Source organism: Geospiza fortis, unplaced genomic scaffold (genome assembly GCF_000277835.1).
Source record: "Geospiza fortis unplaced genomic scaffold, GeoFor_1.0 scaffold43, whole genome shotgun sequence".
NCBI classification, from domain to species: Eukaryota; Metazoa; Chordata; class Aves; order Passeriformes; family Thraupidae; genus Geospiza; species Geospiza fortis.
In genome coordinates this window covers 1,998,985-2,010,155 of record NW_005054431.1, presented here as the reverse complement: position 1 = coordinate 2,010,155, position 11,171 = coordinate 1,998,985, and the positions used below count along the sequence as shown (strand labels likewise).

Genomic DNA, 11,171 nt, shown 5'->3' with positions numbered 1-11,171 from the left:
CACTTGCCAAAATCCCTGAAGGGCTGGGATCCTCCAGCTTCCTCCCAGAACATGAGCAGCAGAATTGCTTCTCAGTGGTGAAGACAGTGACCATTCTTAGTGTAAAATGTCCAGTTTTACGGTGTTTAATTTTGCAATTGAGGGTGACATTTATCAGAGAGCATCCTGTGGTGGGTGTACCAGCATGGGTTTGGCTGTGTCTGTGAAATTGGGTGGCACTGCTTAGATTCCTGCTTTGAGTCAGTTAAAATCTTCCTAAAGACAGTTCCTAAAGCTTGTAGCTAAATATTCAAACTCTTATTTGCTCTTGAGTTGAAATTAGTGACTTGGCTTATGTTAGGGGTTAGGAAGTGGCTTTTAGAACCTGCATTGGCATTCATCTTCCTTTTTGTAAGGCAATACTGCTGTAAAAACAATTAAATGTAGGCAGTGCTGTTCATTACAGTCTGGATGCTTTCCTCTCAATCTTTAATATTTTGACTGAGGTATTTCTGTGTAACTTACTTATTTCTCTCCTTTAAACAATTCCATGTTATCCTTTCCACAGTAAGCTGAGCTATCTCTATCTCCTGAAAATTGCCCCTAGTTCTAAATAGTGCTAGCTGCACATTGAAAAGTTATAATCAGAAAATAATCTAAACAATTAAGGTTTTTTTAATCATGATGACATTTTGTTGGCTTTATTTTAAAGAAAGTTATAAAATGTTTGCCTTTACTTTATATCTCTCTACAACAGACATTTTTCCCCCATTTCACTTCTTCAACTGTGAGGCAACATGTTTGAAGCTTGTATTGATGTGTTTCTTAAATCCGTTTCTTAGCTCCACAAGAAAAAACACCCACAACACAAAGATGAAAATTCACCTTTTTTGTTACCTGTTTTCAGGGTAAAATCCTCGCTTTTTTTTTTTTTACTTTAAATGTCACAATATCTTATCATGTATTATCTTCTATTGATCCTACAGAATGTAATACTGAAGTGTCAAATGAGGAACTGAAGCAACAACTTCGGGAAGCTCTGGAGGTTGGTAACAGTGCCCAGGGTGCTGCTCTCCAAATCTGTATTTCCCTTCCCTGTAGCAAGAGAATCTGGGCATGCTGAGAGACTTGGGTGCACCCAGGTTCTTGGAATTACAGCAGGAGTTGGAAGCTTCATTAAATTTTATGTCAGGAAATCGTAGTGTGATGTGTACTTTATATTCTGGGGGGTTTGTTTACGAAATATTTTTAAAGATGGAGAGAATAGTGAAGGTACTGCTGTACTTTACTAGTAGATGTTTATGTTTAATTAAGCTTTGGGGCTTGAAAATGTGTAGTGTAAACAATCTTTGGATTTTTAGTCTGCATGTTTGTTGAAAAGTAGTTAACAGTACATTTGGATTTTACTGTGGTTAAATGTGTTGAGGTGTTGGCATCACAGACGGCTGACTTCAGCTGTAAAAATACACATTCCGCAAGAACTGTGTTCTCTGACCTCAGGTGAGCCCATGGAAAGACATCATGCAGGTAAAACACAGGTTTGTTTTTTGAGGAGGGCGAATTTACATTGGTTTTACAGCCGAATCTTATCAGGATTACCTTGGCTTTTACTCAGTGTGTCTACTTTGCTTTACCTCAGGAACTGGAAATGCTGAAAGTTGAGCTTGAAGCATCTCAAAGACAGCTTGAAGGAAAAGATGAAGCCCTAAGAATCCTGCAGAGCATGGTAGGAGCTGTTCAGAAATCTCTTGGTGGTAACAAGGAAAACAGAGGAAATCTTCTGCTACTCCTCATCAAAACCTCAAAAACCTTAAGGCCTTCCCAGGGCTGCAGTTTACATCATTGAGTCTGCAGGTGTCTGCAGACTTGCCTCTACAATTTACTGCAACTAGTGTGTTATTTAGGAAGACTTTAGTGTTGTAGCAATTCTTACAATTTTAGCTTTGACAATCCTTGAGGATTTATCTACTAAAGATAAAATTAAGGCCTTTTTGCAGTCCCTTATATTGAAGATTTAGGCAGTGCTTGGAATCCTGCTGCAAAGCATGAGTATTTCGAGTTGGCTGCTCCATCTGCTGCCCTAGAGGACAGTGTGCCTTACATGTCAGGTCATTCTTTTGTTCACCATTTGTAGTATTTTTATTCTCTTCCATAACAAAATCTGCTGAAATCAGTTCCTGGAATTTAGCCTACTTACATAACCCATTTCTGGTCGAGTTGTTTCTGCCGTCACATATTTGTAGCCAGTTAGGCCTGAATCAGAGCTTAGGCGAACAACCCAGTTGTTCAAGGTGTGATTTCCTGCACAAGCCCTGAAGAAGACACGGTCTCAAGGTGAATGATGCAGCAGAGGTTCTGGGATTGAAACCCAAAAAGTTTGTTGTGCCAGTTAGACTTGAGATCAGAACCCTCTGGGGATCACGAAGAGGCTGCTGGTGTTTGTAACTCTACTGTTTGACTATGAGTGTGAAACTGAAAATTAACTCAGTTTAATCACAGTGTTTGACAGAGTTGCATTTTGGGTTTTGCTTTGGTTGTTTGTTGATTTTGCAGGCAGTATTTGATAAAGCCACGTGCCATACTAAAGCAATGCTTCAGAAAACTGAGGAAGAAAAGAGGACTCTAGAGAAGGTAAGTGTGGGTTTTTCCTTCACACAGAGAAGCCCATGGCTATTAAAAAGGGGTTATCAGACTGTCTATTTAATGTGCTGTCTATTAACTGACATTAATTCCACGGATTTTATAAAAGGAGTTCCTGTACCTTTTCAGTAGAAAGGGGAATATTCATTTATCTCTTTGGATCTAGGCCTTTTCATGCTATAATAATAATAATGATATTGTAAAATCACCAGAGCTCCTCCTGTGCTTTGAGCTGGTGTTGGTTGAGGGTTTCAGTTGCCCAGAGTGAGCTGCACAGCTCCTCAGGGATTCAGCTGAGGCCTCCCAGGGACCCTGCAGAATGGCTGGCCAGTTTCAGGAGGGAGGTGGTGTAGAGCTCCCTTGTTAAACTGAGTTCTTTGCTTTGTTGCTCCTACTGCTGCTCTGTTCCACATCATGGGAGGGGGACAGGGAGGTGGGACCGAGTGGCTTTGTCTCTGCTGGAGGCCTCTGGAAGGAGCAGTTCTGAACAGAGACTGGAGTCCCTAGGCCAGTGGTGCAGAAACTTTGGTGTCTGGTACCAAATTTGTTATTTGTTATTTGATCTCAGATTGTCTCTGAGGTGTCTGCCAAGCCCAGCACCCCTGGCATCCTTCTGGGGGGAGCCCTGTGATGAGCTGATCCAAGTTTGTTTTGTTTCCACAGGAAATAAATATTTTGCAGTGGGAAATTGAATTTGATCAAGACAGATTTAAAAACATAGAAGACACCTGGACGGAAAAATATGACAGGTATTTGACTTACACTGTGTATCACTGGGGTTTTTGTTTGATTTTAAAAATTTCACTGTGTGCTCTATGTCATCTGTTCTGTGTTCCAAACTTGCTTCCTCAGGTTCTTTGGGGATTTTGTATTTTCCCAATTCCCTTCCAAGTTCTGGAAGACTTTGATTTTTTCACGCCAGTCGCATTTGTATTTTTCAGCTAAAATTTGTAGATGTATTGTCCTGATTTCTTTTATTTTTAGGTGTCTGTAGGCTGGCTTTGCTAGGCTAAGTTTTTTTAAATCATATGATGTTAGCCAGCTGGGGATTGATTATCCTTATTTACCTTAACCATAGATGAGGCAGAGAAAGTAATGGTATGTTCATGCGTGTGGAAATATAATTTCCTGGTTAATCATTTCTTTATTGTCTGGCACAGTAGGTCTGGGCATGAGTACAGGTGAAATGCAGTGCCTGAGAGAGAGAGGCTGATCAAGAGGTTCTTTGTTAAACAGGAGTCACTCTGGGTGGACAGCAGGTGTGGCTGGGCAAGAGGAATGTGCCAGAGGCACTAAACTAATTATACATAACAGACCTTGAGAAATGGGACCAGCAGGCTCACTCATTTACATGTAGAAATTGTATCTCTGAAGTCTGCCCATCAGAGTTGTTATTGTCATTATTTGTTATTATTGTTGCTGTCATTTTTACAATTCAGAATGTGTTTTTATTTCAATATGTTTCAGCTTTGAATCAAAGAATAAGCCACAAGTTTACACACTATTCCAGAGACACATTTGTCAAGGGATGCCTCTTGAAAGGCTCTCTGGCTTTCCTGACTGAGTAGGTTGGAGATGTGGCTGTGCAGTTTGGAGCTACAAAACTGGTGTTGGGTGGTGGAAGACACAGACACAGCCTCAGGAAGCTGACAGCCAGGGGCTCAGTCTGCTTTGCACAGTATCTCATATTTTTCTGATAGTTTTCTGACATCTGAGGCAGCAGGACAAGAAGAACGAGCATTTTCCATTGTTTTTTTCCAAGTGAAACAATTCAGACTAGGCTGCGTTTACTGAGAGCTGAGGCGCACCAAATAAATTGTATTGCTTTGACGTTTAGGACGCTGGATTGCCAGTGTTCTGCTCAAGAGGGAAATGCTTCAAGGAAAAATGCATTATCAGTGTGTTTTGTGTGCTCTCACATTGCAACACCTGAAGGCACAGCTGTTCCTGAAAACAGGATTCAGACTACAGGAAGTTTACAGACCAGAGCTGTCGCTCCTCAAATGTCACTTTTGTTCCTTCAAGGAAATAGGAAATTTCTAGCAAGTGTTTTAGAGGTTCATAATTACCAATTTCTTTGCATTTCTAATGGAAATGTGGCATTTATACTTATCTCTTGTTAAAGCTATGGGCACTGCCTACTTACACGTGAAGGGTTGGGGTTTTTAAAATTTTATATCTAGTACTGAGTTCCTTTCACTTTTGATTTTTTTTTTAGTCCGTCTTTCAAGTAATCCTAATTTTAATTTGCAGAAATATTAGGTACCATGTTTTAAGTGGTTACTTGTTAAAATTACTGAGCGCCCACTTAAAAACGTTTTTTAAGAATATAATAAAGCCATTTTCTGACTTCTACAGGATATACTGTGAAAATGCAGCTCTTAAGGAAGCATTGAAACTGAGGACAGAAGAAGTTAAAACACTTAAGGCTGAAAATGCAAGTAAGCCAGCAGCAGCTATTCCTCTGAGTACACCGTTTTTCAGGAATAAATCAGATTTTAGCTGTGATGGAAGATTCCTGTGGGGATCAGTGTCTTGTTCCTGGCAGCTGATCTTGGTGATATGCAGAAGCCTGGAAATTAAACTGGAAAGCAGCCAGGGCAGCCACTGAATCACAAGACTCAAGTCCCTTTCCTTTACTTTTGCCTTCCAAAAAGCTTTGAAATCGCTGAGTTAAATCATCACTTGCCCAATGTTGTGCTGTTCTAAATGGGAGGCTGCCTGACTTTTGAGTGTACAAGGAGATGAGCACTCAGTCCTGAGGCAGAGCAATACAGGAAATGCTCTCTCTCTAAGTGAGCCATTACTTCTGGGAGAACACACAAGGAGAAACAACTGGGAGATGAGTTTCTCCTTCTACACACTCCTCTTGTTCCCAAACTGATGCTTGAGCTGTAAAGCTGCTTCATTCAGGTGTAGTTGAACTCAGAAATTAAGAAGTCGGAGCAGGAGATATTTGTAATCTTTCTTTGTTTTATTTTGTAGTCCTGAACCAGCAGTGCTTGGAATTCCTTGCAATGCTAGATGTGAAACAACAGAAAGTTTTTCAGGAGAACATGTTGAACAAAAGTGACATCACTGATTTTACAGGTCTTGAAGTAAGTATTGCCTGGGTGTTTTTCCAAATGGCTGCTTCAGAGAAATGTTTTTGTGTGAAAAACGCCAATCACTTGTTTTAAACATTTTAAAAGTTTAATAGTAATAAAATGGTTATAAAAATAGCACTATAATTAGAGTAATAATAATTTGGACAATTTGGATTAGGACAATACAAGACAATAGAAACAAAGAGTTATGGATGGTCTGGGTACCTCTTTCTGGGCAAAATCAGCCCAAAAGAGGACCCATGTTAACAGAGGATTAACCCTTAAAAGCAACAGCCTGTTGCATATTCATACACCTCATCCATGATGCATAAATTCCATTCAAACACAGGATTCTGTCTGGGCAGTGTCAGCTTCTTCCTCTGAATCCTGATTAAGAATGGCTGAGCAAGGCAGAAGTTCGTTTCTTCTGATAATGGAGCAATAAATTCTCTTTCTCTGAAAGATTCAGGTGTCCTGTGGCTGCCATCTTGCTGTGAGTCCTTTATTTAAAAAAAGTTTCTTACATAGCATAGTTTCTATTTTAACCTTATGTTATAACCTAAAACTATATTGAACACGGTACTTAAGAAAATTAAGACAGTATAACTTTCTAACATAACTCAGATAATATTTATTTTAATATTTGTGAAAAGCCTATCATAAAACATTCATTTTTCACATTGTGTAGAAAATACATAGAGATAAATCATTGCTCATTAAACATCCTTTTATTTGAACTCATTTTTAGCTAATTAGCACATGCCTTGCATGCCTGTTAATCAGTTTTCTTCTTCTTGGTCCACCTTGCAAAGAAAGATTAGTCAGGAGAAGGCATCAGGCTATTTTTCACAAGCTGTGATGCTTATTTTTGTTCTGCCTAGCACTTGGACCGTGCTTGCTGGTGCTGTACCGAGCCCAGTGAGGGCTGCAGGGTGTGGCACACCCATCTGTCAGGTTTTGCCTGAAAACACAGCTCTCACTGTGAGTCATTCCCCTCCACTTCCCGCAGCTGCTCCCGGTTCCAGGGGGTTTCTGCTGGTCCCTCTGTGAAAAACGCGTGTTTTATGATTGCCTTTTTGCAAATATTACAATGAATATTATCTGTCTTGTGTTAGAAAGTGATGCTATTGATTAATGTATTAATTAATTAATGTATTAATTAAAATTAATGTATTAATTTTCTTAAGTAGTGTGTTAAATATAGTTGTAGGTTATAACAAAATGTTAAAATAGAACCTTTGCTATGTAGGATACTTTTTTAAAGAAAGGACTCTCACTGAGATAGCAGCCACAGGACACCTGAATCTATCAGAGAAAGAAAATTTATTGCTCCATTATCAGAAGAAATGAACTTCTTCTGCCTTGCTCAGCCATTGTGAATCAGGATTCAGAGAAAGAAGCTGACACTGCCCAGGCAGAATCCTGTGTTTAAATGGAATTTGTGCATCATGGATGAGGTGTATGAATATGCAGCGGGCTGTTGCTTTTAAGGGTTAATCCTCTGTTAGCCTGGGTTCTTTTTTGGGCTTATTTTGCCCAGAAAGAGGTATCTGGGCTGCCCCTAACTCCTTGTTCCTATTATCTCATATTGTCCTAATCCAAATTGTCCAAATTATTATTACTCTAATTATATTGCTATTTTTCTAACTATTTTATTACTATTAAACTTGCAGAATTTTGAGAACAAGTGATTGGCGTTTTTCCCAGCTCTGTGGGCAGATGCTGACCTCTGGCTTGCTTTGGGTTTCCAGCTGGCAGTGCTGGGAGCCTGCACCTGCAGTCCTGCCGAGGGGCACCCCTGCCCCTGTGCCAGAGTGGCAGCTCTCACTCGGAAGCAGCTCCTTCATCTCAAGCAAGAGGTGAGGAGGCCTGGCAGGGTGGGCATGAGGAGGGGGTGCTCCTGCACCAGTCCAAACAAAGGCAGAAACACCCAGACACTGCTTACACAAACTCTCACAACCACAATGGATCTCAAAACACTGTAAAGTTTGTTTACGGTGCTTGTAATGCCATAACTTCTGCTGGTAGAAAAAATTTTATCTACTCAGTTTTACTAATTTAAAAAAAAAAATTTTTGCAGTCTTTTTCTTTCTCCTCATATTTTTTAATCTGAAAAAACAGAACACACCCTAATTGGGTGCCCTCCATGAATGTACACACTGTGCATGTGGACTGGCACTGAACCTTTCCCTTCCTTCCTGGCAGTGCATTTCACCCCTCCCTTGTTGGCATCAGCTCCGACAGCCTACCCACTCGGCTAGGGCAGCAAGCTGATCTTGCTGGAAAATACCTGTTTACCTCACACTTAATTATGTGAATTCCAGGCTCCTAATTTTTTTCCTATTAGTGAAATTGTGTGGATTTAGAATTTTTCTTCTATTTTGTATTTGATTCTGCAAATGTGGTAGGCATCATTGTGGTCCTGCTGCAGAACTTCCAGTTGGCTAACTGGTTTTGAAAATAGGTGCTGGCCTGTCCCTTAAGATCCCTCATATGGGTTCCAATCTCCTCTCCTTTTTCTCTTGGCCTGGCTGTGATGGGACATTATTTCTCTCCTCGAGCTCTTGTACATGTGCAGAGATAAATAAATACACAGAGATGATTGTGTAGGTGGCTGGAGGTGATAACATTTGCAGACAATGAAGAGTAAGGACTTTAATACACGTTTCAAAATGTTTCTTTACGTGTCAGGAAAACCCTTTGGTTCTTGCTGCTTCCTTGATTATATTTACTTGCAAGCTGTCTGTGTCTTAATTTTAAATCTACTTTTTCTTCCAAATTATCTAACACGCTTTAAATTTTCCCTGAACTAACACCAGATGGAAAACCTGAAGAAGAGTAAGGATGAAGCGTACATCATGGCAGATGCCTTCAGGATTGCGTTTGAGCAGCAGCTGATGCAGAGGCAGGAGCAGGCCCTGAGGCTGGCAGAAGTGATCAATGTGAAGAAGGAGAGCAGATTTGCGAGCTGGAGACGCCTGCGGGGCGCTGGTAGCTGGGCTGTGTGTCCGTGTGTCTGTCTGTGTGGTGGGGGGATGCAGACCAGGGGCTCCTCTGCCCCTGTTGGATGAGTGCTGGGCAGGGCTTGGGCACTGCGCTGAGAGCAGCTGACATCTGGCTGGTTTGTGTGCTACTAGCAACTGCCCTCATGCTGGGGTTTTGTCTCAAGTTAGCTCTGTGGAAGAGTTGGGGAAGGGGGAGAAGTGCAAAAAAAAAAAGTGTAGTTGGAGGTTTTTTTAGCTCCAAATGAGGTATTGAGCAACCTGGTCTAGTGGAAGGTATGGAACAAGATGAGCTTCAAGGTCTCTTCTAACCCAGGCCACTCCAAAATTCACTGGCGTACTAAACAGATTTTTTTTCCTTAAACATTTTTAGCCTTTTATAATGAGTGTGTATCAATATTAGTGTTTATTAGTGTTCTTACACTAATACAGAGTTACAAAGCCGTGTGTAAAAGAGGAAGCATTCTAATCGGTAAAGTAGGAATAATTCTAATAATCTTTTATTATTGAAAAAAAAATAAAGAGAAGTATTTAAGTGCTTACATCATGGTCAGAACCACTATAGAATTTAGGAATGGCACAATATATTTGTTTTGACTGTTGGCCAGGAGGTGCCAGGTTTAGAAGTGTGGTGTGTATCCCAGATCCCTTGGGCACTCCTGGGGTGTAGCACTACAGCAACATAACCTTGAGTAGCTGTCTCCCCTACACTGACAGCATTGCTTTCAGACTCCGTTACCTGGCACATCTGTTAATTGTAATGTGTTGTACTATTTCTGGAATTATCACAAACCTGTAAGTTTGTGGCCTGTGTCAGAGAATCTTTCTATTATTTAAGCTACTTATGGCTTAAAAACAAACTACCATCAATTATTGTTTAACTAGAGCATCAGAAGTGTATGTTCCATAGAGCAAAAAGAATTCTCAATGTGCCCACATGTAAGGTCTGTGCAGCCTTTGTGGGACAGCAGGAGCAGTGGGAACCTGCTATGTCCTGTGCAGTGGGGGAAGCTGCAGCTTGTATTGCCCTTTTTATGGGATTGTGAAATTAAATTATTCTTAATTAGTAAATTATTTTCTATGGGATCCAGGTTTACAAGCGTCTGCTTTCTCCCAAAGTGTTTTTTTCCTACCTCAGCAGTTCTGCAGCTGACACACCTGTGTTTTTCCACAGAGCACATCAAGTTGGAGGGCAGCAAGACTAACCTGGGGAGGAAGCTGTCCAGCCTGCTCTCGTCAGAGGGGGACTGCAGGAGGGTGGAGGAGCTGGACAGTGCCCATGAGATCCTCAGGATGCTGATTGATCTGGTCAGTACCTGTGTCAGCAGTCAGGAACACACAATCATGGAATGATTATATGCAGGTGCTTTTATTAAGAGCTCTGGGTGCCAGGGGTACAGACTCAAATCTGACTCCGACATGGGTTCAGACTGAACATGTTTTATATTCTATCATTATATAACTTGCATATTAATTACTAAACTTACATAGCTCTATTGTATACATTGATTTCATCCAAGCATGGATTTCTTGTGATCCTCTCAAACCTCTAACATAGTTTCTCATGATTCTTTAAATAAAAATTGTATCTAATCACACCTAACAATTATACCATTTATCACATACTGACTACACAGGTGCAGTTTCCCATGATCTAACAAACACAAGGCCTAACATTCCCCAGGGCCTACCTTTAACATTTTCCCAGGGCCTACTAAGCCTAACTTTCTTTCTAGCTCCCCAAATTTTCTTTTTCCCGAATTTTCTAATTCCCCGAATTTTTGATTTTAAAATCTTTTACTATCACCTGGTTCACCTCCCGGAGTGCGTGTGTTAGCCAGGTTCACAGTACCCCGAGCTGACCGTGGCCTGCTCTCCTTCCTCTCCACAGGTGAACGACAAGGAGGAGGCCCTGGCGCATCAGCGCAAGGTCAGCTACATGCTAGCCCGAGCGGCGGAGGCCGGCCTGGGGCAGGCGGGGGGGCACACGGCGGGACAATGTCAGAGCCCAGGAAGGTGTCGGAGCCCAGGGAGGCTCGGAAGGCTCGGAGCCCAGCGCCCCCCGGCCGCCCCTCAAGGCGACGGCCATCACCGCGCCCGCCTCGCTGCCGAGGCCGCGCTCCTGGCCCTCGGGCATGGCTGAGGGGCTGCGTGCGCTCTCGCCATAGTGTGGCTTTGTGAAAAAGAAGATTGTCGTGGAAACGCCTGGAGCTGTGTGTGCTGGCAGCACTGTGGGGCTGATGTCAGAGTGTGGGCCCTGGGGGGAGAGGGGCGGCCTCACCAGCTCCAGCAGGGCAGGGTGTGCTAGGCCCTGGGCCTCCCCTGAGCCCAGTGCCCAGGGATAGAGTGACAGTGATGTCACTGGAAGGGGTGTGATGTCACCGGGATGGGCACAGACAGGAGTCTGCATGGGCAGGGCTGATGGAGTGGAGTGACATAGTTAGGAGGGGTATGATGTCACCGG

The 11,171-nt window shown here is 42.1% G+C and overlaps 1 protein-coding gene across 1 annotated transcript in view; it reads left to right on the top strand.

Annotated features, from left to right (window-relative positions):
- CCDC125 (coiled-coil domain containing 125) overlaps positions 1-10,850 on the top strand; it is an 11,243-nt gene extending 393 nt beyond the window's left edge. The window contains exons 2-11 of the mRNA XM_031061916.1: positions 966-1,024; positions 1,619-1,705; positions 2,533-2,610; positions 3,283-3,368; positions 4,978-5,060; positions 5,605-5,717; positions 7,457-7,564; positions 8,525-8,696; positions 9,882-10,015; positions 10,599-10,850. Coding sequence (XP_030917776.1) covers positions 966-1,024; positions 1,619-1,705; positions 2,533-2,610; positions 3,283-3,368; positions 4,978-5,060; positions 5,605-5,717; positions 7,457-7,564; positions 8,525-8,696; positions 9,882-10,015; positions 10,599-10,850 — 1,172 coding nt within the window. The remainder of the gene's footprint in view (positions 1-965; positions 1,025-1,618; positions 1,706-2,532; positions 2,611-3,282; positions 3,369-4,977; positions 5,061-5,604; positions 5,718-7,456; positions 7,565-8,524; positions 8,697-9,881; positions 10,016-10,598) is intronic.
- Positions 10,851-11,171: the final 321 nt, after the last annotated feature.